This window comes from Lachnellula hyalina (assembly GCF_007821495.1).
Source record: "Lachnellula hyalina strain CBS 185.66 chromosome Unknown contig00016, whole genome shotgun sequence".
NCBI classification, from domain to species: Eukaryota; Fungi; Ascomycota; class Leotiomycetes; order Helotiales; family Lachnaceae; genus Lachnellula; species Lachnellula hyalina.
Genome location: NW_022157130.1, coordinates 140,204 through 165,499, shown reverse-complemented (window position 1 = coordinate 165,499; position 25,296 = coordinate 140,204). Strand labels below are relative to the sequence as shown.

The window sequence follows — 25,296 nt, the reverse complement described above, 5'->3', positions numbered from 1 at the left end:
CGTGCATTTTAATTTAAGTACGTACATAGTCATTCGGCACAGATTTTCTAATTGAAGAGCTGAAAACCAACCTAATCAACCATTACTCGAAACCCCCTCCAACACCCCTCTCACCAACTCGACATCCCTCTCCACCTCCACCCTCCACGTACTAACCGCAACCCTACATGCAGGCCTACCATCCCATTTCGTGCCCGAAACATATATTTCCCTTGTCTCGTTAATCTTACTAACCAATTCCCGGTTGAGCACCTCGTCTCTGGCTCGGAAGATAACTATGATGTGCGTATTACCATAATCACCCTTTTCATCTTCCCCCTGCGCTAGCAATTCGTACTCTGCGCTTTCTTGCACATAAGCCGCAATGCCTCTGGCTAGCCTCACTTGTCGCGTAAACATCTCCGCTAGCCCTGCACTGCCGTATGCAAGCAGAACGGCATAGACAGGCAGGGCGCGGAAGCGCCGCGAGTTCTCTAGGCCGATGTTCAGGGGCGATGGGATGGACGAGGGGCCGCTGGTAGCGAGGTACGCCGCGTTTGGGTTCTGGAAAACGGCGGACAGCGTGGCGTCGGACCGCGTTAGGAAGAAGCCGCAGTCGTACGGCACGTTGAGCATCTTGTGGCCGTCCCCTGTAATGGAGTCCGCGAGATCCAGACCACAGCTCGCGGTGCGCAGAGCTGCGAACTCGGCGTTTTCCGGGAGACTGCGTGCGAATATCCCGAATGCGCCGTCCACGTGTAGCCATGATCCGTATTTGGTGCATAGGTCTCGAATCTGCGCTACGGATGACGAGCCAGTGGTTGCGAAACGCCCCGTGTTGACTTCTCCGGCGCTCAGGGCTACGATACTGACGATGCCGTCTTGCTCGCGCTTGAGTTCGCGTTCTAGCGCAGCGATGTCCAGTTTCCATGGCTCGCGGGCGCTGAATGGGATGTCTTTGACTGAAGCGCGGCCGATGCCCACCACGCTGGCGGCTTTGTACAGCGAGCTGTGGCCCATGGTGGTCAGGACTTGGATTTCCTTGACACCGGCTCTGGCACACGCTGCCAGCAGCCCCAACTCGCCGACGCCCTGGCTTTCACCGGCGGCTCTGAGACGAGTGCTGATGACTGCTTCGCGCCCACAAGCCAGGCCCAGCACATTAGCACCCGTAGCGCCAGTGGTGAAAGTCCTGCCTTGCCACTTCCCGTTATCGAGTTTCAGTAGTTCGACAAGCATGCTCAGCGCCTTGTCTTCGACAATGGTACTGATGCTCTGCTCGGGTAGATGCACAGAGACATTCTGATCAAACGCCGTGACGATGTTATCCGCTACTTCGGCAATAGGGAAGACTCCCCCAGTGACGAAGCCGTAGTAATTAGGTGATGTTTTAGGGCCATTGAAACCCGGGCATATGTCAGACAGGAGATGCCTCTCTGTGGCTTCTTCTCCGATACCATGTGCTGTGAGATTAGCTGGCAGGCTTTCTACGCCTGCGACGATGGATGAGGGGGGTGGGAGGGCATCGGTGGTGATGTTGTCGACGAGGGCGCGGATTTTGGTGTACGCTGAGGAGACGGATAATGTCGACATGATCGCCGCTGGGATGACGGGCTAGATATAGTAGAGGGGTCTCATCTGATACCTATCTATTCTATGGAGGGTGGTCTGAGATGTAACGTGTGGAGGGTGATGCATCCAGTGCATTATGTAGTATAAGTACGAAGGTACGGTGGGATCTCATGACTCATTGAAGCATTCGATCCATGTGAGAACTGACTCACCAAATAAAATAGGCTGTATTCTGCGATCGTGGAAGAATGGCGCGCATGGTGAAAGACGCATGCTGGTAGTGTAGTTTGTATATATCCTTGTATTTACAAACAAGCTGGACAATTAATTTCCCCCAAAACCGGAGAGAAGATTTGTAAGCCCTATAACGCTTCCGTAACGGCAGTTAAGCGGTTTTGGCAGGGAATAAGAGCTTAAAAGTAGAGTAGACTGGCCTTGAACAGCTCGGTAGAGACAGCTCACAAGGGCGATTTGACGGTAAATAGAAGAAGGTCCGATTCCTGTATGATTTCTGCCTTTACATATGTATATGCAGGAACTATCCTCGGGGGAGAGGCGAGGCGTAGAGAGGAGCTTCATTCAGTAGGTAGGTACAGGTCGAGAAACAGAATGTGAAGTCCGGTTTAGCTTTTCTAAAGATCACGCTTAGAGCCCTCATTGGCTAAATCAACCTGAGAGTATGTCTCCGTAGGTGATCTAGACCCAAATTATACTTTAACTACCTACGAGCTACTCTAGGTTATACCTCATTACGGGTGATTATTTCTAGCTTTCCTTGGTGTCCTGTTTCTAGCGCCCTTTCTAGCATTCTTTCAAGGGCTCACGGGTTCATATCTCTCTACCTTTTAACTATACTTGCTAATAGAGTTGAAAGCATTTACTTTTGATTAGTATCGGGTTTTAATAATACACATGTATTTAGTCCTAATCAGGAGCTCCCCGGCGAATTGTATGCCTACCCTACCTTATCTTAGATGCAGGAAAATATGACAGAGCGCTATGCAAGAACATGGAGTCCTGCAAGCATTTGTAGGGATTCTAGCACACAATAAACGCCCGCTTCAGCGGCCATACCTCTATGCCGGGTCTAAAGTGTCTCGAGAGTGTGCGCCCCGCAGGAAAAAAAGAGATCCGCTTGAAGGAGCTAGGTGCAGTCAAGACACTATACTCTGCGCTCTGCATCTGCACTTGTCATGGATATGGAGAGGGGGTCGTCTGCTGGGAAAGAAAGCGTTACTTATCAGCTACTGATAAGTGGGAATACTTCATGAGGAGGCAGTCAAATGCGACGAGGCAGTCAAATGCGACGAGGCAGTCAAATGCGACGAGGCAGTCAAATGCGACGAGGCAGTCAAATGCGAGAAGTACCCACTACTAGCTCGCCTTAGGGATATAAAAGTCTGTCTTTCCCAGCCATCCCATCCAGAGGTGACAGTCCTCGAAATAACTACACGCCGCAGCTGTTCTTCTACTTCATATAAGATATATATGTGCGTGCACTTGAAGAGTAGAGATTTGAGTACCAGTGAAACCCTTGGCCGAAACCCGAGAATTCGCCCTACCTGGTAGTTTCCGGCTGCCCCGCACGGGCGGCTGAACCCTTCCTTTGACAGGGAACACCACACCGTGCATACACTGGAGTACGAAATACGGTACTGCTGGTAAAAAGGAAAGGCTATCTTCGGGCCAAGTTGATTAATCCTCTCTTTCGAATAGGAACTTGTTGTGAATTGGCATAGGGAAGAGTTATTATTTCTTTATAACAATATAACAGTTTTACATCTCCTCCTGACCAAAAAATAGCACTCGAGAAAGGAGAATACTCGTGGTGGTGTAAAGCTCTACTCGGTACCTATACAGTCAGAGTAGACTTCCAGACCTGCCTCCTGTGGACCCAATGCAGGAGTGATAGGTTGTTCGGGCGCACTTCTACCGTTCCAATGCAGGACACTAACCACCATGCTGGTAATTCCATTGCCAGACTCTCGGGCATACCTTAAATATAAGCCGGGTCGTGGTCTTACAGTAGAGTATTAGCGGTGTTGTGCTTTCTGCTTCTTCTACTCGTACAAAGCCCTCCCTCCCTTCCAGTCCCTCTCCAATAAGCGCTCAAAACCACTCTATGGATGTATCGAAAACATCTCCATATTGCAGCGGTGTGCAGTCATTTTCCCAGAACCAAAATACCAGTAATATGAACGAAGAGGACCCCGCACCTGGCACGCTTCCTGTGAGGAAGTTTTCCATGGCAGCAATGGCGCACAGCCCAGCGCAAAGCTCCCCAACCTCTGGAAACGGGACGCCTATTGACGCAGACGTGGGTACTTGCATGTCTTTATTGGCGGGAACGTGGTGCTGATTGATAGACATCTTTAGTCCTTATACGATGAGTGAGTTACAACTGGAATTCCAGCTCTCTGGAGACGACGACCGACGTCGTACGAGGATAGCCTACTGTCGTCTAATGCCGTGCCACTCAATTGTTTCCCTTGAGCTTTATTATGTTCACGATAATAATGAATACACCGACTGACAGACGTCGTACAGTACTTCCTCACTAGCCGTCGAAAGCAGTGTCTACGACTTTGCCAAGGAGAACGGTCGCACATATCATGGATATCGTGCTGGAAGTAAGATCTTGTATCCAATCCACCCACCTCTGCTTACCATTCCCCCTCAGCATATCACTTTCCCAACGACCCCTCCGAGACAGACCGTCTGGACTTTCAGTTTGAAATACTCAAATACTGCTTCTTAGACCGCAACTACTTTGCGCCCCTAGACAAGCCCCAACGCATCCTTGATATCGGGACGGGCACTGGCCAATGGGCCGTAGAGATGGGCGATGATTTCCCAGAGGCCGAAATTCAAGCAACGGACCTGTCGCCCATCCAACCGCTCACGGTCCCAGAAAATGTACATTTCTTTATCGATGACGCCTCGGACGACGACTGGGCGCTGCCGCCCGCGCATTTCGACTATATACATACCCGCATGCTACTGGGATGCTTTACCGATTTCCGGGATATTATACGGAAGGGCTTCTACTACACCAAACCGGGAGGATATATGGAAAGCCAAGATTATTACTCGATCCCGTACTGTGACGATGGGACTATGCCACCCGATTGGCCCTTTCTAGAATGGACCAAGTATAGCGACGATGCAGCCATGGAGGCAGATCGACCTATGCGGATAGCCAATAAATTCAAGAGGTGGTACAAGGCTGCCGGTTTCGTCGACGTGCAAGAGAAAGTCTTCAAGGTTCCTGTCAATGCCTGGCCTAGAGACAGGCATTTGAAAACCTTGGGAATGATGTCAGAAGAGAACTGGCTATGCGGACTATCAGCATTCAGCATGGGTCATTTCTCTCGGATACTGAATTGGAGTAAGCCCCAGATCGAGGTACGTGGTTTCGTCTGAAGTGAACTAGCCGGGCTTAATTAACTCTTTGTAGGTGTATCTGGTCAACGTCAGGAAAGCAATACAAGATAAACGTGTCCACGCTTATCACAAAGTCTTCGTGGTTTGGGGCAGGAAGCCTCTGGATGGAGAGCAAATGCCGCCGGAGCCTGACTCCAGCACTGAGACGGTAGTGCCCGGACCTTCAAAAGCTCCAGCTGAGATGGTAGTGCCCGGACCTTCACAAGCTCCAGCTACTGAAAACACGTCTGTGGCGGACGGACAATAGGACTCGGCATAGTCATGGCATAGCATTGGCGTTTGGTATAGCGGGATAAAATTTGGGTTGGCTGGCGCATTTGAAAGACATGATGATCACGAATTGATGAAGAATGAAGCGAGTACTGTTTTTATTAGATACGAAGTTGTATCTAGCAACGATATAACGACTATGATCTACGACTTTGTCAGATCCAAAATCCTCGTGTCTAATATTCAAATCCTCTTCACCGAGCCAAATATTCCTGTCCAGGCCGGGATTCCCTTCCAAATACATACAATACCACTGATAGAGCCAAACGTCACCCACAGTAAATCAGAGCACATTTCAAGAAACTAGAATCATATACATCCTTCTACTTCAGCTCTCCAGCTAAATTGGAACGTACACCAGCATTGAAAGTTCGCTGCCGAATTAGCAGGCGCAGCGCAGTCAAACCCTCAGCGCTTGCCTAGTACACCAGCATTGAAAGTTCGCTGCCGAACTAGCAGGCGCAGCGCAGTCAAACCCTCAGCGCTTGACGAGGTCGATATTGAAGACACCTAAATCTCAAGATAACTTCAACGTGAAGAAACTAAAGGAAAATAAAGTGACCCCTTCACACATGCAATGAATACCTGAAATGAGGGGTATATAGTGTATGAGATAGGTTATCTCAATTGCCAGCAAGCAAAAGCGAAAGTGGTGATTCAAACTATATGACCAACATATCGTCTCTTAAATTGGATAAATATCGCTACTTTACCCCATGGTCCCTAGGTCCTGCGTTGTATCGTCGTACTGTTGTCCCGCAGGAAACTCCATCGACTTATAGTTGTGGTCTTCTCTTGTCTTTGCTTTCTGAAGTTTGTTATGGAAGTCCGCCTGATCCATATAAATGGATGGGACCACAATCTTTGGTCTGCCGTCCTCGTTCTCATCATCGTCTTTCTTAGTCTGCATCGTCTTATCAGATCTGATAATCGCTCTCCTTGCTTCCCGGTCCTTGATATGCTGAGGTCTCTTCTCGGGGTGTGCGATCCAGCACCCCATCTCAAGATGACCTGTTCTTCCACAAGCCTCGTATGTACAAACTTGACCGGAGTCCGCTTTATCGATATCACTGTTTCGGCGACGACTGCTAAGGTTCCGAGCAGCAGCACCATCTTATAGCTGTTTCTGTCGTTTGATTCGAATCATGAAGTGTTTTTCTTCGGGTTCTTGAAGGATATCTTTTACTTTGATGTGTAGAAGACTAAAAAGATCCATGCCTTTTGCTTCTCGGATGAAATGTCTCTTCCATTCGAAGTAATTGAGCTTGCCATGAGGCTTGTGGTTTTTTGGAAACTGAATGTGGAGGATTCGGTGTCCTTGGTCGCTATGATTGACGTCGAGATCAATCTCCAAGTGGTGAGGTTGACTTGCTTGCTCCCCTAATAGTAGGGGTGTCGAGTGATTCCTGAATTATTCCGGGACGGGTGGGTGAGATACGTGGGTGAGATGTAGTAAATCGAGCACTAAACAATATAATTTATTTGTTGCAAGTATGTAGGTACCTACAAAGAGGAACTCATGAAGAATCCGAGGCATATGGTACAAGTGCTTACCATGCTATGCTAGCATAATATGAATTCGCTGCTGATAAATAGAGGTAAGTGAATAGACCCTGGAGTCTTAGTCTGATAAAAGTAAAAGTCATGAAGCTAAAATTTCTTGCGGAACCGGGAGCAGAGTTCAAGTATCGCATCCCCTTCCGTAACTTCAAACACCCCTCCGGGGAAGCCAGTGAATCAAGCAAACGACGTGTAGATTGGAATCGATATAGGATAAATCTATAGATAAATATGCAAAAGACTCCCATCCATTCCAATTCATCATAACCTTTGAACAAGTAATACTAGCCAACCGTCGCATCGTAATCATGAGCAGGCGCAAACCAAATAAGTCTTTTAGTTTAACAAACACATTTGCCCAGCAAGAGGTACTGTAGGTGGAAAAGCATATTTCGCGTGCATCATGTATCTCATAAAAATCATTCCTTCATAACCGTTCGCTTGCTCATGCTCAGATATCCCTGGAAAATAAAACCAGAATACAAGGCGTATTGTAAAAGCACCCCCTATCGCCTGTCGCCGGTTTGAGACATTAATCTCCGTGGTAGTACAGCCCATTAGGTCCATCTCTAAGTTTCTGGGGGCATTGTCTCCCAAAGCTAGCTCATCGAGAGCAGATATTCAAATGTCCAGGTAGGATCGAATTTAGATCTGACTCCCCCGCCTCTGCCTCAAGACATCATCGACGCCGCTCTGAACTTGCCGTGGGGTACTGATCGTGGCCCTAAGCTTTTCACTTCTCTGCCTTCTCCTCTTTTCGCTGAGTCTTCGCTTCATCCCACTCCATCCAACATATTCAACTCGGACTCCAAGACCCGGAATAGTATGGAAACTCCTACCACCATTTCCATTCTTGAAACCATGTCCAAAGGTTCCCTCCGGTACCTCTACATACTGCCTTCTATCATAAGCCTCCCGCCTCAAGCTGGAATTGCTTCTCTGTTTCACAACCCTCAAATCACCACTAGAGCCCCTTCGCATCTCCCTCCGATCCATAGAATACGGTTGATGTTCGAAGTCATCTTGAATCGGCAAGATAGCGAAAGTACGCTTAAGTTTCCCACTCAAGCTCCGCTTCGGCGGACTCGGTCTGTTGTCAATCATCGGATAACCACCTACAAGTTCATCGTCCGCGAAATCGTTGTCCAGATCATCCCAGAAATGAGATGGCCGCCAGAAAGGATGCAATTTGCTATCATCTGCGGGTTGGTCGACTACCGAAGGATAGGTAGTAATTGCATTGCCTTGTGCCTGCTGGGTGGCTTTATTGGCTAAATCCTTTCGCCGACCGCTCAATGACAGTGTGCGTTTCAGTAGACCGGGGCGATGATTAATTGTCGATTCTGAGTTCCGTCGGTTGCTGAAAGCTCGGCGGACAAGTGACAGTCCTCGCTTAGACTTACTATCGGAACTAACAGGTGGCTCATCCAGAGTATAGCCCAGCTGACGATCTTCCTCTTGCCCTGGTGTAAGTACAACGGGTGTTGGCGGGATAAAAGCAATTTTCGGGGGCTCCGGAGGCGCACGAGGGTTTCGGAGCGGTGAATCAACTTCATCCATTCGATGAATTGGCTGACGAGGAGTGATGCGACCGGTGTCTCTGTCATTGAGAGTCAACGTAGGCGGTTCAGGCTCGGCAGCTCCAATCGACTTTGAAGCAGACGAAGACGATTCAGGGGGGGCAGTCTGTTGAACAACGAGTACCGACTTGTTCTGATGAGGGAAGATGCTAACAGCCATTGCGTTTGAAACTTCCACAGATGTGCCTGCAGTCTCATATGATACCTGGGAGAACGGGGTGACTTGTGTTGATAGTCGATTTCCAAAGAAAGGATCTCCGTTATGATCGACGTTCAGCCGATTAGGACTTAACAAATCTTTTTGTGAACCAGCTGTGTGGAGTTGCATAGGCTCTGGCGCTTCGTGCTTCTTTGCTTGGATCATGTTGTGAGCTTTTAGGCTTTCGGCCGTCAAAGATCCGGCCCTAGAAGTGTTTCGGCTTGTTGGGGCAGACAGAGATGATCTCCTAGCTGGGATATTGGGTGGAAAGTCGATTGTACGAATTGACTCTCTATCCCCAGCGGATTCGGACATGGTCCTCTTACGGGGCGCAACAGAATCCATATATCCTGGTCCATTGAACTTCGATGATTGCGATAAAGGTGCCGAGGTAAGCGAGTTGCTTCGTTTGCTCTTGTGACTGCTAGTGGATCGCAAAGAGTGTTCCTTTGAGGACTTTGCGGAAGAGCGTCGCTCTGGAATGACAACCACAGGAATCCCTCCACTCTTCAGGACTTCTCGGCGAGATCTCCCACTTGACGATGCCGTACTGACTGTCACGTTGGAAGCCAGGCTTCGATGCCGTGTCTCGGGGATCTTGCCAGCCGAGTGATGCAATCGATGTCTTGAATCACGGTGCAATTCACTCGAGAGCGAAGTGGACACTACAGAGTTTGGGGTTGAGCTCAGTGTCGACTGGTCAGAACTGAAGTCCCTCAAGCCAAGTTGCTTTTTCGTATGTCTTAGGGTCTTCCGCCGTGTTGGTGGTGCGTCGACCACGATTGCTTCAACAACGGCCGAGGTCCCTGAGCGTCCAGACATAGCTGATAATCTTCTGATGTCTGGAGTTTTAGGCAATTCAATATCTCTTCTGACCAAAGGCGACGACGTGGCACGTTTCGTCTCTTTAGGTAACCGGTCTGCTTCTCTTTCTAATCGATGGCGAGGGATTTTCTCATGTAGAGGCAGAGTTCGAACGACTTTCGTAGCGTTTGTGGGTGACACGAGATCGTCTTCGATGACTTCTTCATTGGCCTCCTCTGTAAACATATGTAGTCGTCGTCCAGGCCTTTTGCGTACTGTTACATTCCGCATGAGATTATGATCCCATTCCCGTTCCACTTCACTTGTTTCAGATCCCCATTCCCCGTCAAAGACATTAAATTCCGGCTGTGGGGATTCTGCCCGAGGTGTGGTTGTTCCTTCGTTGTCCGACTCGAGTCCCAACCCCAAACCCACTTCTTTTCGTTTATGCGGTTTTCCTAAAAACTGTGGGACTTCCAACGCGGACTGCCTTACGGATGCTAAACCTGGCCGGACTGTAGAGACTTCATCTTCGTCCGAAGAATAAGGATTCTCTGGGGCAGTCTTGAAAGAGTCTGTGCGCGATGAGGGGTATCGATCGCTCGCTGGGGGTCGAAATGCTAAAGGCATAGGTCGTGGAGGGGTCACATCTGGAGTTGGCGGGCTTTTTTGATTTGGTGGAGTGCTAGGAATAGATGGAATATTTCCAGAGTTCTTGGAAGATGCCACGTCGTATCTTGAGGCGTTGATTGAATGGCTTCCCGATGACTGACGAGAGTGAGGCGGCGATGGCAGACCTCCAATCTTCTTAGACGCATGCTTCAGGGTATGCGGACTCGATGTAGCTGAACTGGGTATCGATGGTATTCCTGTGTCTATTACGAGGTCTCGCGGTTTCGGTGCAGGGGTCGAAGGGTATAATTCAGGAAGACGCGCTTGTCCAGGATGAGGTAGGACTTTGTGCTTTCGGAGTAGCTGGACTCCGTTTGGAGCATCAAAAGAGCTACCCAGCTCTCGTGCCGGCATCCTGAGCCAGTTCGCGTGCGAGAGGAGCATTCACGTCGAAGAGCCGTGAAATATTGGGGTAAAACTATTGCTGGGTCGTTTCTCCTCTTGTCACCGAGCGGTCGTCGAACTCGCTTTTAACAGGTCACCACTTCTCATAGCGATACAACGGCAGCCTACATGAGATCTTATCGATAGGAATTTGCCTCGTGGCTCGCGATCGAAGGTATCGCAGAATATTTGATGGAGAACGAGGGTCCTGGGCGTCGCAAAAGGAGCGTGGTACGAAAAGCAGACCAGGGAGAAAAAAGGAAGAAGTGGCGCTCGCGGCGAAATATGTCTCAATCAAGAATGGTTTCGGGTGTTCGAGGCATTCGGTCGTCGTCAGTCGTCGTCTGTCGTCTTAGCAGTCTGCACCCAGCCTCTCGCGGTCTCTCAAGTCCAGTTGGTGTCGAGTACAGCGCTGTGGGGACGGATGGCGAGGATATAGTCGTCGCTGACGGGGAGTTACAGGTAATGCGACGAGCCTGTGCCTGGTGTCTCTGTTTCTGTCTGTCGATGTCGTTGGGAAGAGTAACAAGAGTTAGGGTGGTGGTGAGTTGCGCAGCGCAAAAGCGGGAGGAGGTATTGACGTCTGATTGGCGGTGGTGGTTTCCTTGCACCAAATACTGTACGCGCTACTCGTACGGAGTCGTACTACGAAGGTACACTACGAGTACGCTGATTTGTGCGTGCAACTGCGAGTAAGAGGTCTGGCCTGCTAAGTAATCGGCATAAACCCTCGAATCAGATGGCACATTTACAGAGGGAGGGAGAGGAGGCAGTGGGAGCGGAAGCGGAAGTAGAAGTGGAAGTGGAAGTGAGGGAGTAGGAAAGCAAAAGGAATTGATGCATGAAACGTAGGTATGCTATTCACACCTGCATTCGCAGTCTTGCGGGTGGGCACAACGTTACGAGTCTTGAGGATGAATGCGATGCTTCTTTTTCTGCATCATTTCCGCCCAAAGCATCACGCTGCACAAGATAAATCGGGGAGGTTGGAGTCTGTCTGGCCCAGCTGGGAAGGAGCGGCCCTATTCAGCGAATCACGGACCTACACTGCCTGAAACCGAATCGCTTCCGAGAATCTTTTTCTTTTGAAGCTCGTCGTCGTCGTTGGTCAGACGGTTACAAGTGATCTGGTGATTCAGCCTGCATGTTTCTAGAGGCATATCACGTGCATGCCAATAGGGGGGTAAGATGCCTTAAAGTTATGGTCAGATCTCAGGCACGAAGTCTCCCTCCCCATTTGCCTATCAGTTCGGCATGGATGATAAAGCTTCCCCTCCCCTCCACGTCTTATCGTACAATTACCTCATCGGCGGCAGCTCCCCCTGTTCTAGTGACATTGTTCGATTACATCTACATTACCAAATTCCTAGTACCAATTGGATACTGGTAGCGGCAGTTCCTTTCTTGCATCCATTAATATTCCAATTATTCACCGCTGATGTCTTGTTACGCCATAATATACCCCTCCAAATTGTTTATCTACTCCGATCCTATTTAAAGGCCAATAATGTTGCCTCTTGGTCCTGTTTCTCCTAGGCCATTGACCTAACTATATTATTCCCAGCCCGCCAGAGCATAATCTCAGGTAATATTTCCAGGTCCGAGATAGCACATCCGTCAGATCAGCTTCTGTAGGATAAGCTAGATGCATTGAAGCACTGCCAGCGCAGCACCTTCATAAGGGTCCTGACCCTCACTGGAATATTTCTTCTTCTTCATTTTCACAATTACACCCAGTCATGTTAACCAACATACTCGCCGTCGCCATCTTGGCAACCAGTGCACTTGCACATGGTGACCATGAACATCAAGTTCCAATTGCCGGCCCCCATAAAGCCCTTTGGTACAATACTCTTCCCGGTGATGGCGGAACCCAGGTAGGCCAACTTAGTCTATATATCCACAAAGGGCGTATATTGACTGTAGAAAGGCCGATTCGGTCTTCTCTGGTATCTCGACTTTCGGTCGCCTGCCATATTTTCCGTGTCTGGCTTCGGATGAAGCAAAATATGATATTGCCTTCATCGGTACGTCGCAGCATACTTATACTATCTTCGAACCATCAGGATGTCACCGCTAACATAATTCGCAGGTGCTCCCTTTGACACCGGAACGTCCTACCGGCCGGGCGCGCGCTTCGGACCCTCAGGAATTCGTCAAGGTTCTCGTCGTCTCAATTTATAGTCAGTACCCCAGCAGCACAAACGCTGATTACCTTTGTTGCAATCACAGGCTCACGCAGAGTCGGATTTAGCGGAGGCTATAATGTCCCATTAGCCACCAACCCCTTCAACTCATGGGCAACAGTCTTGGACTGTGGAGATATCCCGGTCACATCGTAAGCTCTGTTCTACACTTGGAAGCAAGCCTACTGATGTCGATTTGGCAGATACGACAACACTTGGGCGCTCCACCAGATCGAAGAAGGACACAATGCTATCCTGAGCCGCGCCCCTGCTACGGACGCAAATAAGAAAGGCCCAGCAAAAAACGGGAAAACACTTCCTCGAGTCATCACACTTGGTGGTGACCATACCATTACCCTACCACTCCTACGTTCCATCAACCGCGCTTACGGTCCGATCTCTGTGATCCACTTCGATTCACATCTTGATACATGGAAGCCAAAGGTCTTTGGTGGCGCACCAAGCAAGGTTGCTAGCATCAATCATGGCACGTACTTTTACCATGCTGCGCAAGAAGGCTTGCTCGCGAATGACAGCAACATCCACGCTGGGATTAGAACCACTCTGAGCGGCCTGAGTGATTATGAAAATGATGGGTACTGTGGATTTGAAATTGTGGAAGCAAGAGAGATTGACACGATTGGAATGGATGGCATAATTAAGAAGATCCATGAGCGCGTTGGCACTACCAAGCCAGTCTATCTCAGTATTGATATCGATACGCTCGACCCAGCATGTAAGATTCCTCATCTCCCTGTAGAATCTCGGCTAACGGCCTCAAGTCGCGCCTGCGACTGGTACACCAGAGACTGGAGGATGGTCGACGCGTGAGCTTCGTACCATCCTTCGAGGCTTAGAAGGGATCAACTTGATCGCAGCAGACATTGTCGAAGTCGCGCCGGCATACGATACCAATGCCGAACACACAACTATGGCTGCGGCAGATGCTCTGTATGAGGTCATGAGCTTGATGGTCAAAAAGGGCCCGTTGAGTGAGATGGTGAAGAGCGAGGAGGTGGAGTCTATTGAGAAGACTGAGATGTAGGTTCATCAAAAGATATGATGAGAATATGAGCAGCAAGAGCTATGAAAGATGTTACGCTCGAGGATTTGAGTACCGGTGTGCGCGAAATGTTGTAGTGGGACATGGATGAAGCATAGATATCGAAGGAAGCAGCTAGCAAAATTACCTTTTCTCCCCTGTCCTGTCCATCCAATCACATGACTCCACGGACTCCGGAATTTTCAAGATTTTCCCCGACCTGAATCGCGTCTTCTTCATGTTGAATTTATTTTCATTATGCACCCCAGGTCTTTTCCTTGGGAGAAAGTCAAACGAACGGAATGGAATGTAAACTCAAGGGCGACTGTGCTGTGCTACCATGGTCGTGCTCGTACTCGCAGTAAACAGCTGGAGTTCATAGCACAATCTAAAAGCTGCCTCATCTTTTCTTTTCTTTTCTTTTCTTTTCTTTTCTTTTCTTTTCTTTTCTTTTCCCACCACCAGCCGTGTTCTAAAAGAGCAAGGCAAGCAAGCGTTGTCGGCTAGAGACTCAACTCGCCGTCGCCTTTTCTTATTGGCCCGCTCCAAGCCCGCTCGACCTGACTTGGCCTGATCTGGCCTGACCTGAGCGACAAACGGTAAAGGTTAGCAAGCCAAGGTAAGCCTGGCTGCGCCACGATACAGTACTAAGGTAGTAAGTGCCTGCAGGAATGCTCGAGCTCTACACAGTACTGTAAATCAACAGTCCAGCCCCAGCCAACTTGGTGCGTGTGCGTTAGTGTGCGTGCTGCACTGCACTGCTGCGGACTGCGGTCTGCGGACTGCGGTAGGTTTTTGGCCGCACAAACAGGATACTTCGTAAATCTTTCTCTCCATAGCCCATGCATGGTATTAGCATAGCGTGGGCCATGGCCATATCCGCCTGTCAGCTTGTGTTTTGCTCCCTTTTCCTGTTCTCTCTCATCTTTGTTTGTTTGTAGTCTCCTGTCTCTCTTTTACTTCAATTTCCCTGCTTTACTGTAAGTCATTCGCTATCGCGACGGGCTCGTCGTCGAGACTTTGTTTTTGTGCACTTCTCATGAACTAGCTTTTGCTTCGGTATCTGCCCGCGCAATCCAGTCAGGGCCCCGACTCCCAGCCTCAACCATGCCGGCGAACGATTTCAGTCAGCCTTCAACACCGTCCGCCTACGGCTTGGTTACGGAAACTGTTACCATGGCAGTGCCATCACCTACTACGCCGAATTGGAACCACCAAGCCCAGGAGACCGACTCGGCATCACCCACATATGACCCACCACCTACAAATACATCTTTGGCCCCCAATGCCAGCCCGCCTGCAGAGTCCCAAATGTTGTGGGATAGAGTGACCCATGGGGCCAGAATCGCAATTGTCATAGCCGCCGTACTCGGTATCATTCTGGTCGTAGTGTTTTCCGCGTGGTTCTGCTATAATTGCTGCGGACGTCGAAAGAAGAGAAGGTCCCAGGACACGGCTGCGGAGAACGGGGTATTACCGATGCATACGATACAGGACAGAAGAGTCGAGGAAGCAGTTGCGACGGGCAGGCCGGGCGGTGATGCTCCTCCGAGTTATGAGGAAGTTGTAGCACCGCAACATCGGCGACTTGCAGGCGGGATCCCAAATATCAATACGACGAGTGAGGACGACGACGCAGTTGTGTCAGATGGAAAGACGCCTTTGAGCGAAATACCATTTGAGGATGTGATGCTGGATCATGTTAGCTCGCAAAGCTCGGGAAGCAGGACGTTCGAGCAGATGCATCACGGTGCTGGAGGAGATACTCGGGGCCATACGAACACATGAGGGAAGGGCATACTTATGAGCAGAAGGGAACTCTCGAACCAGAAGCCGAGGATGTCTTGATCAACCAACCACTAGAGACAGGTGCGCCACCGAAGTGGCCAAGCATCCCTCCGATTCAATGATGTACGATTATAGTCGAGCATGCCAATATCAACCGGATTATAGCGCGGGGTTTTGAGTGGTCGTGGTCTCAGGTGATCGTCGAAATGGTAGGCCATCTTCGACTTAATCTTCCCCTCAACGGGATAGCATACAGATGGGAGTCGGGGTCGGGGTGGCTACGATAATGGCATGGGAGAAGTAAAGACATTCTCAATTCGAGGATTTGGTCTAAAATAATGGTAGAAGCACTATTAAACTAATATTATCATACATGAACCACCTGCCTTTATTGACAGAACTTACCCAGCCAATCGGCAGTACGGTTTCATGCTGCAGCCAGCACATCAGGGGCTATCCGACAACCACCTGGTCGGGTCGATTTTCGTGCATTGATTGCACACTCCGGGGAAGTATAGTCAAAAGTCGATACCATCCGTACTGGTACAGGTCAGATACCTGGGCCCAATCCCGGGTACGACAACAAACAGAACATGCCATGCCGGGTATCGATATTTGCCCCATCAGCCAAAACGCGTCATCACGGTTCAAGCCTAATCTAAGTATAACCTCTCAAAAGAAAGTCTTCGAATTTTGAACACCGCTTCCATATAAACACCAACTCGACTACATACATCCCAAGCCAGGAATCAGACAGCCCAAATTTAAAGTTCCGCCTCGTCCCATCTTATATCCCCATATTTCGGAACCACTTTCCTTTTCGAGCGGGATCTGCGACCCATCTAAGAAGGTACCTTCTTCACCCCGCAAGTCAATCTCCCAATCGCATCCTGACACTGAGTTTCGTCTATGGCCGAGGTAGTACCCGATTTTAGATAAGAGTATTGACGTGTGCCTGCATGCTACATCGTAGTTCCGCTGTACGTTTAGATTATGGTGTTACATGGGTACAGTATTTCTCCCTTGATTAGATATCTACTTTATCTATGTGCTTTCCATGTGCCTCTCTCCTCTATGTGCTTGCTCTGATGTCCTCCTCTCACAATGTTTAAATATATCATACCAAGGGCCGTGCTGCTTCTCTCTCTGTTTCAGACTGTAATAGCCTCTCCTGCTTATTCCCGTAATACCCAGAACTCAACATGTACAAAGGCGAAAGTTGCGGTACTAGGGGCCGGCATGGCAGGAATAGCAGCTGCGCAATCATTGCATAATGCTTCAATTTCAGAATTTGTGATTATTGATGTGAACTCGTACATCGGCGGACGAGTGGCACACACAACCTTTGGAACAAACCCCTCAACCAAGCAGCCTTACACTGTTGAACTCGGCGCAAATTGGGTACAAGGCCTTGTCTCTGACGGTGGGCCAGAGAACCCCATCTGGACACTGGCGAAGAAGTGGGGGCTGGAGAATACATATTCAAACTACAGTTCTATTCAAACGTATGACCAGGATGGATCCGCAGATTTTGCGGGGCTGTTGGACGATTTCGAGGATGCTTATAGCACTGTGGAACAAGATGCTGGAACAATATTGACTCAAAATCTGCAGGATAGAACGATGAGGACTGGGCTTAGTATTGCGGATTGGAAGCCGAAGAAGGACATGCAGATGCAAGCTGCCGAGTGGTGGGAGTTCGATTGGGAGTATGCTTATAGCCCCGACCAAAGTTCGCAGACATGGGCTATTGTGGTATGTTATACATAATCAAGATGGAGGGGGGAAAGTGCTGATGAAGCTACAGAACTACAACACAACCTTCTACCAATTCTCCGGTGACAACAATTACGTCTTCGATCAGCGCGGCTTTAACTACTTCATCGAGTCAGAAGCCTACACCTTCCTCCAGCCCAACGACACGCGTCTCCTTCTCAACACAAACATCACCTCAATCGCCTACTCCGACTCCGGTGTAACGATCACCAACGCCGACGGCTCCTGCATCCACGCCGACTACGCAATCTGCACCTTTTCTCTCGGCGTCCTCCAAAACGACGTTGTGGACTTCCAACCCGCTCTCCCAGCATGGAAACAAACCGGAATAGAAGGCATGCAAATGGGCACCTACACCAAGATCTTCTTCCAATTCCCTCCAGGCCCGGACGGGACTTTCTTCTGGGAACATGGCCCAGACCCTACTACACAATTCTTCCTGTACGCAGACCCCGTCGAAAGAGGCTGGTATCCTGTCTTCCAATCCCTCTCCGCACCGGGCTTTATAGAAGGTTCTGGCATATTTTTCGTCACAGTTGTATATGCGCAGAGTTACAGAGCCGAACAGCAGGACGACGATGCTACAAAGGCAGAAGTCATGGCTGTGCTAAAGTAGGCCCCACTCCACTCCTCCCCCCTATCTGAACGTCCGTCTAGAGCTAAAAGACGGTTCATAGAAAAATGTTCGGCGCCGATATCCCCGACCCGATAGATTTCATGTACCCGCGCTGGAGCACCGAGCCCTGGGCATATGGCAGTTACAGCAATTGGCCGCCCGGGCTGAGCATCGAGACGCATCAAAACCTACGCGCAAATTTGGGGCGGCTTTGGTTTGCGGGGGAGGCTACTAGTGCAGAATATTATGGGTTTTTGCAAGGTATGTACAGTATCTATGTATCTATGTATCTTACTCTCATTTTCTATTGTTGGTTTTTTAGAGAATGCGGCGTTATTAGTAGGTCGTGTCATATGCTAATGGTTGGAAAAGGGGCGTATACGGAAGGCCAAGCTGTAGGGACGACCATTGCAGAGTGTATTGGGGGGAATACGACGGATTGTGTGAGTGAGCTGAGTTATCGGACTGTAAAGGGTTGTACGACGAGTGAGCGGCAGTTGACGGAGGAGAATGGGTGGTTTGTGTCTAGTATGGATACCTTTGGCTTTTAGGAAATACAGTGATGGTTTGAAGAAGCAAATTCGGAAATTTTGAGTGCTTTGCCGTAGGATGGTTGGGGCAAAGCAAATGGAAAGTCCTCTAATCACTTGACGGAAATTCGTAGGGCGCTGCAACCATAAAACCAGCCGTGTGGTTAACATGAGGTACTTTCATCATTATTGATCAACCTCGCAGAGGCATAGATACATACATACGATTGGGAATTACATAACATCTTGCTTGAGCAACTTGAACCAGCGTTACGATATATGACCCCAAATGGGGAGCAGCATTCACTTCTATGTAACAAAGGCCCGAAAAAGAAAAAGAAAAAGCAAAAAACTGACATTGCGGTTATATGGCTTTTATGACCGGTAACTCGAACATTTCATGTATAGTATTCTAAAGTATATAGTATTGAATTACAATGCCGAGGTTTTGCGAATGAAGCGCAATGGCGACATATCAAGGTGGAATTTCCTCATCCCGTGACACATATTCTCTTTCCGCTTGAGAGAGCATCCAGGCTTTTGACATACTGTAAGGTTCTCCAGCCCAACGAAGCATGGCGATAAAAATGTGTAAAAGGGAATGTAAGAGGGAAGATTTACGTAACTTGCCAGCATTTCAACACATCACGTGCCTTACACACTACCGGCAGTGATGTTGTTACGAGAAGCATTGCGTCTATCTTTCCGTCCAAGCGTAGAGATAAGCTTCCGTCCAATGTTTTCCAAGATGCTGCATACTTCAACTGCACACCGATCCGAGGGCCAATTGTTCAGTGACAAATCCGCCGTCGCCTTTCGCAGCACTACTATATGACATCCGGATATCTCTTTGGCGGTGGACGAAAGATTGCTCTCCCATGCAGATCTCCGCCCGCCACGGTGCAAGTATTTGTTGTTCATTCATGCCTTCATTACGTCTTGATTACCTTGTCCTTATTGTTCAATTTTGTCATAGTATGAGATATATCAGCCCTGTAAGCCCAATTGGCAGGGAAATGCTCCATCTCACTCCCATATATCGTTCAATGTCTCAGTAGACAGTAGACTTCACTTGTCGTCCTTATAGTAGTCTATCTATCCTTGACCTCCCCCTCCCTCCCTCTCCCCCCTCATTGACGCCATGGAGGACTCAAACGATTCCAAGTCATGGCTCCCCAAAATGTTCCGCTCCAAAAACTCGACACCATCAATTACCCCTCCAAACGAGCATTCATCCCTCCTACCCAAACCTAATGATCCCCAATATATACCCTCTGAAGGCGAAACCTACGAAGTCGAAGACGATACCTCGCCCACAAAACAATGGCTCTCCGAATTCCTCCTCTTACTCCGAGGCTCACTTCCCGTTGTCCTCGCATATACATTACAAAACTCCCTACAAACCATATCCGTCTTGATCGTCGGGAGATTAAGTCCTGAAGCATTGGCTACCGCAGCGTTCAGCTACATGTTTGCCATGTCAACGGCGTGGCTCATTGCCCTGGGAGGATCAACCGCTCTCGATACATTGGCGTCTTCAACCTTCACGGGCAGCAAGAACCCACACGATCTGGGGGTCTTACTCCAGCGCGCGTTCATCGTGTTGACAGCTTTCTATGTCCCCGTAGCAATATTATGGGCTTGCTCAGCACCGGTGTTCAGACTCCTGGGACAAGAAGAATACATCTGTGTTGACAGCGCCAAGTTCCTGACTGCATTGATACCAGGTGGGCTGGGATATGTCTACTTCGAAACCATGAAGAAATACCTGCAAGCACAAGGTACATCTCACCACGTCCTTCCCATAGACACCAAACTAATCTCCTTTTCAGAGATCATGCGCCCAGGAACATACGTCCTCCTCATAACGTCACCCCTAAACGCTGGCCTGAACTACCTCTTCGTCTACACCTTCTCCTGGGGTCTGATCGGTGCCCCGCTCGCTACTGGACTCTCCTACTGGCTCTCATTCCTCCTTCTCGTCCTCTGGTCGCGCTTCATCGCCGGCTCGAGCTGCTGGGGCGGCTGGTCCCGCGCCTGCATCCAAAACATGGGTACGTTTGCACGCCTAGCCATCCTAGGCGTCGTGCACGTCGGCACTGAATGGTGGGCCTTTGAGATTGTCGCCCTAGCTGCTGGACGACTGGGCACGATTCCGCTGGCGGCTCAGAGCGTGATCATGACGACGGATCAGGTGATGAATACGATTCCTTTTGGCATCGGCGTTGCTGCTTCTGCTCGTGTGGGAAACCTCCTTGGGGCAAGGAACGCGAAGGGTGCTGCAAGAGCTGCGAATGTGGCGGCTTGGTTGAGTATGGTGATGGGTTTGATTGTGCTTATAATTTTGATGGCTGTGAAGGATTTCTATGCAAAGGTCTTCAATGACGACGTTGACGTTGTTAAGTTGACGGCAGATGTTATGCCTTATGTTGCCCTGTTCCAGATTGCAGATGGGTTGAATGGGTCTTGTGGAGGTAGTCTCCGGGGTATGGGAAGACAGCATATTGGTGCTGCAGTCAATATTGTTAGTTATTATATGGGTGCCTTGCCACTAGGGATCTGGCTGGCGTTCCATGGATGGGGTTTGGCCGGTTTGTGGGTTGGACAGTGCATTGCGTTGTATCTTGTGGGAGCTATTGAGTGGATTATTGTTGCATGGAGTGATTGGGAGTATCAGGTTCTGATGGCGTTCAAGAGGATGGACCACGGAGAGAGGGCTGAGGCTGGAGAAGCTGGAGAAGGGGTTCAGTCATCTTGAAGCCCCAATTTGAAGATGACGAAGATGAGAGGCAGCCAGGGGGCTCTATAACCAGCCGGTCAGCCTTCATTTGGACCAATACTCAATGCCTTGCTTGTTCACAAGAACAACGGATTCCAAGATTGATTGAACTCTGAATAATTTCTGATCTTTCCAAGTATTTTTGATTTCAACTAATAAAAGAAAAGCAGGGAATAGAGAAGCACATGATCACAAGCCAATCACGGAGGGAAGGAATAGCCGTAGTACTACCGCAGTGCTGTAGTTGGCTCTGGAGTTTGAAACGACGTGCAACAAAATCTTTCATTACTAGATTGAGAAATCACGAGACTGCCAGATATAAACTTACCACAAATTCAAAAAGCTAGGTCTCTACGGACTTGACCTGTGTCATTCTATTCTTACATCTCCGATATGAATGTACAAGTCCAGCAGCTTCCGCCACACCCACCGCAGTTACACTACCGCAGAGACTAGACCAGGAGACTCACAACCAGCAGAATCAAATGTAGAAATGGAAGGAGCGAGTCCAGCAGGTTCGACTTCTGTTTGCTGTTTTCCAAGACAATCAGCAACCCGCCTAATCAGCGCGGAATATGCAAATGTCTTTATCCCATCATTCATACAGGACAAAGTATGCCGACTTTTGAGACATCCGGGGAAATGTCGATCTCCTGCTTCATAAACCATTGCTCTGAATCGCTTTGTCTTTGGCTGTAGACTAAGCACGGTCTGATCTGGGCTCAATACTATACCTCGTTTTCATACTTCCTTTTCTCATATCATGTTTCACCACCGTTATCTTTAGTTCTGAGAGTGAGGGGTAATTGTTTTTCTTCCAGATTGTGTAACATGCCTTCAGAGGTAAATCCGATATCATCACTGGTTCTCAGCTTCCGAGAAGCAAATAGTCAAGTCACGGCTATGTACTTGACGGATGACGGATTTTTACTTCATGATCTCCAAATCTGGACGCTCGCCTCTACTTGTTGTCTCAGACTCTGCACATCAACTATTCGGGTTCCCTTAAGTCGATTTATCAATTTTCCAAGTTGACTTAAGGGAGCCCATCAAGCCCATCTATCCCTGTTTGTTTGTGCACTACAATACGTCAGATAAGGATTTCTCGAACATCGAAATTACTTTCCTATTACTTTTGCTCTTATTTCTATAAGGACAACTTTAATTAGCCAAGCTAAAAACTTATAGGACTATAAGTATAAGGTAAAATATCATATATACGATATTGTTTGTTAGAGGACTTACCATACATATTTTAGCGCCTTGGCACTTATTAGCGACATGAAACAAGTGCATTCCGTGAGATTACTTGTAATTAGCCCCAGAATTGAGCAACTGTTTAATATTGAATCGTTGATTTAGAATTGTTCTTTTTCCCCATTGAAAGACCAGCTTCATAAGCCCAGCCTGAGTCTCTCCCCTACAGTATTCTCGAACCTTGCACAATGGATACCTACGACGTCCTAGACGATGAGACCGCCAACTTGATCCTCCAACTCCAGATATCCGATGGTCTCGAACTTTACGAGACCTTTGAGGGCAAAGGAAAACATCGAGAAGGGGAGCTTTCGGACGCTCAATTGGCCCTTCAAATCTACACCGAAGACTTGAAGCGCCATGCTACAATTGCCTCAGATAGGCAGATGACTAAAAGCATTGCTCGAGCATGCCAGTCCGATGAAGAAATTCTGATCGCAACTCAGTCCCAAGAACAAGGCGCAGCCAGTGACCGAGAGACTGCATGCAGATTGGGTGGAGTTGCACAGCATACTCTAATTGAGCCGTGGACAGTAGGATCAGAGTTTTTGAATGACGAGACGCTTGAGAAGCTGAAGGCTCTGTATATCTGTGCACCTGTAGAGGACGCCAACACTGGTGGCCAGACATACCTTGGAAACGGAGACTCAACGCCCGAGTCTTCCGAATGGGCTGCCTCACGGAAGGTCACAACTAGGCCCCCAAACGTCCAATGTACCGCCTGCCAGGATGACTTTCAGTTTTACGATACAGCCCGCGCTCCCTGCGACCACGAATACTGCCGCACTTGCCTCAAGGATCTCTTCCGTGCCTCGATCACCGATGACTCGCTGTTCCCCCCGAAATGTTGCGGCCAAACAATTCCCGCTGGCTCTGTCCGTATTCATCTTACGGGTGATTTAATTCGACAATATGAAGCGAAGAAGATCGAGTACGAGACTCCGGATCGTACATACTGCTCTAATGTTCTCTGCTTTGCTTTCATCCGCGTTGAGAACATTCAAAATGAGAGGGCAACTTGCCCGGCTTGCACAGAAGTCACGTGCACGATGTGTAAAGGAAAAGCCCATAGGGGAGACTGTCCCGCTGATACTGCACTGCAGCTCGTGCTCGACACTGCAAATGAAAACGGCTGGCAACGCTGCTATAGTTGCCGAAGACTCGTCGAGCTTGACATCGGCTGTAACCATATCACGTATGTTTATCTCACAGCGATTTTCTAGTGTCGATGGATAGCTGACTTTACTAGGTGCCCCTGTGGATCTGAATTCTGCTATGTCTGTGCCCGACGCTGGAAGACTTGTTTATGTCCGCAGTGGACCGAGGATAGACTATTCGAAAGAGCAAATCAAGTCGTTGCTCGTCAGCCTGTGAGAGCTGATCTACCGCAACGAATTGCTAGGGTTGCGGCTGTAGCGGAAAATCTTAGAACGAGGCATAATTGTGATCATGAGCAGTGGAGATATGCTCGAGGCCAGGCTCGATGCGAGGAGTGCTATCATACATTGCCTTCTTACATTTTCGAATGTCGGCAATGTAATATACAGGCCTGTAATCGATGCAGGAGGAACAGGTTGTAGAGTGTAAGCTGTGGATTATTGTTGAGAAAAAGTGGTGGAGATTTGGGTACTCCTATCAATGACTTTGGTATAAGTTCGTTCTGGCAAGTGATTTTCTGTGACTAAATTTTCAGAACTATCTCGACTTCGAGAACAATTTACTAGTTTCGAGTATTGAACCACTTACTTAAGTTAGCCACTGTTTCCAATTGAAGTGAAGAAGCAACCCCCATATCACATTGGCATTGTCACATGAACGTTTGGTCTTTGCCTTGACCACAAATCGTAGTTTATTGGAGGCTGTTCCTGGGACAGGTTATGCCTGGCTGTAAATTCGACCCTTCAATGCCCCCCACACCATTCTTCCGAAAACCTCACAACAAATGTCTGCTCCCACGTAGGGAGTTCCCCAGTGTGCCCTTTCTCTGAACCGTAGCTGTCCTGCATATGCAGTCCTTTTTTCCCGCCCTCGCTGCATCTGCTCTTCATCGGAGAGGGTCTCAAAATCACAAATCTGTCCATCGGCCCTGCATCTCAACCAAATTTCTTCGACCCTCCCTTCGGAAGCTCGCCCTCCTTGGTGTCCTTGTTTTTCTTCCCGCCCTTGAGCAACTCTAAATGTCCCGCTTTCGCTCCCAATGTCCGCTCAGTCATCGCCGTCAAGCCTGCCGAATGTTTCTTCAATTTCAACACATCAGTTAATTGTCCCATCTAGTCTGAGATTCGTTCTAAAAATAGGAAAGTGATCCATTATAAGGCGTTTAGCATACCTTGGTCATTTTGGCATTCCGGACAAGCACTTGTTTCCTCGGTGCAATCGTCCTCGCGCCTTTCTTGGGGCCCAAAGCTGTTTGTCGGCGGCCAGTGGACTTCGCCGTAGGGGCGGTGGATTTGCCCTTGATTGCGCCTTGTGCCATTTTTGCTGTATGGGTGGTTGAGTCGAGTTGAAATGGATATTTGCGGGTGAAGATATTTCGCTTGACCCCACGTTTAGTGCCCGGCGCTAGTGATCTTCCTGCCAAGCAAGTGGAGGTGGAGGTGTAGGCGTACCAGAACCACCACTGGTACTTCGACTTTGACTTTTATTTCATACCTACTCTCTTCGAGTGAGAAGGGCGGTAGAAAGGGTAATATAAGTATGCTAGTGGCTAGAACGAGGGAAGATATATGGATGAAAGAGCAAGAAGAGCGGAAAGAGATATATGATTGATTTATACGCGACTTTATATAGAAAGCTTGATCACAAAGTCACTTCGTACAACATGTTTAAGTTAATAAAGTCATCTTTTAATAGAAGAT

At 48.8% G+C, this 25,296-nt stretch overlaps 8 protein-coding genes across 8 annotated transcripts; 5 read left to right on the top strand and 3 right to left on the bottom strand.

Annotated features, from left to right (window-relative positions):
* Window positions 1-75: 75 nt before the first annotated feature.
* ddc (L-2,4-diaminobutyrate decarboxylase) lies at window positions 76-1,572 on the bottom strand (the record flags this gene model as incomplete). Its single annotated transcript, XM_031145998.1, has 1 exon — window positions 76-1,572. The coding sequence occupies one exon, from the start codon at window positions 1,570-1,572 to the stop codon at window positions 76-78; it is 1,497 nt and encodes a 498-aa protein (XP_031008421.1).
* Window positions 1,573-3,745: 2,173 nt separating this feature from the next.
* Window positions 3,746-5,242, top strand: LAE1_8 (Secondary metabolism regulator LAE1; the record flags this gene model as incomplete). Its single annotated transcript, XM_031145997.1, has 5 exons — window positions 3,746-3,868; window positions 3,928-3,941; window positions 4,099-4,181; window positions 4,232-4,956; window positions 5,009-5,242. The coding sequence occupies 5 exons, from the start codon at window positions 3,746-3,748 to the stop codon at window positions 5,240-5,242; spliced, it is 1,179 nt and encodes a 392-aa protein (XP_031008420.1).
* Window positions 5,243-7,470: 2,228 nt separating this feature from the next.
* LHYA1_G001009 (uncharacterized protein) lies at window positions 7,471-10,434 on the bottom strand (the record flags this gene model as incomplete). Its single annotated transcript, XM_031145996.1, has 1 exon — window positions 7,471-10,434. The coding sequence occupies one exon, from the start codon at window positions 10,432-10,434 to the stop codon at window positions 7,471-7,473; it is 2,964 nt and encodes a 987-aa protein (XP_031008416.1).
* A 1,769-nt stretch (window positions 10,435-12,203) lies between these two features.
* On the top strand, window positions 12,204-13,695 carry LHYA1_G001008 (putative agmatinase; the record flags this gene model as incomplete). Its single annotated transcript, XM_031145995.1, has 5 exons — window positions 12,204-12,491; window positions 12,557-12,647; window positions 12,697-12,802; window positions 12,854-13,386; window positions 13,433-13,695. The coding sequence occupies 5 exons, from the start codon at window positions 12,204-12,206 to the stop codon at window positions 13,693-13,695; spliced, it is 1,281 nt and encodes a 426-aa protein (XP_031008417.1).
* A 2,889-nt stretch (window positions 13,696-16,584) lies between these two features.
* Window positions 16,585-18,423, top strand: PAO (Polyamine oxidase; the record flags this gene model as incomplete). The annotated part of the gene is made up of 4 exons (XM_031145994.1): window positions 16,585-17,235; window positions 17,288-17,868; window positions 17,934-18,133; window positions 18,245-18,423. 4 exons carry the CDS (start codon window positions 16,585-16,587, stop codon window positions 18,421-18,423), a joined length of 1,611 nt encoding a protein of 536 aa, XP_031008401.1.
* Window positions 18,424-19,543: 1,120 nt separating this feature from the next.
* On the top strand, window positions 19,544-21,160 carry LHYA1_G001006 (putative transporter; the record flags this gene model as incomplete). Its single annotated transcript, XM_031145993.1, has 2 exons — window positions 19,544-20,183; window positions 20,235-21,160. The coding sequence occupies 2 exons, from the start codon at window positions 19,544-19,546 to the stop codon at window positions 21,158-21,160; spliced, it is 1,566 nt and encodes a 521-aa protein (XP_031008415.1).
* A 1,466-nt stretch (window positions 21,161-22,626) lies between these two features.
* On the top strand, window positions 22,627-24,018 carry ARI9 (putative E3 ubiquitin-protein ligase; the record flags this gene model as incomplete). Its single annotated transcript, XM_031145992.1, has 2 exons — window positions 22,627-23,633; window positions 23,688-24,018. 2 exons carry the CDS (start codon window positions 22,627-22,629, stop codon window positions 24,016-24,018), a joined length of 1,338 nt encoding a protein of 445 aa, XP_031008402.1.
* Window positions 24,019-24,531: 513 nt separating this feature from the next.
* On the bottom strand, window positions 24,532-24,914 carry LHYA1_G001004 (UPF0390 protein; the record flags this gene model as incomplete). Its single annotated transcript, XM_031145991.1, has 2 exons — window positions 24,532-24,708; window positions 24,768-24,914. 2 exons carry the CDS (start codon window positions 24,912-24,914, stop codon window positions 24,532-24,534), a joined length of 324 nt encoding a protein of 107 aa, XP_031008418.1.
* Between the last annotated feature and the right edge of the window lie 382 nt (window positions 24,915-25,296).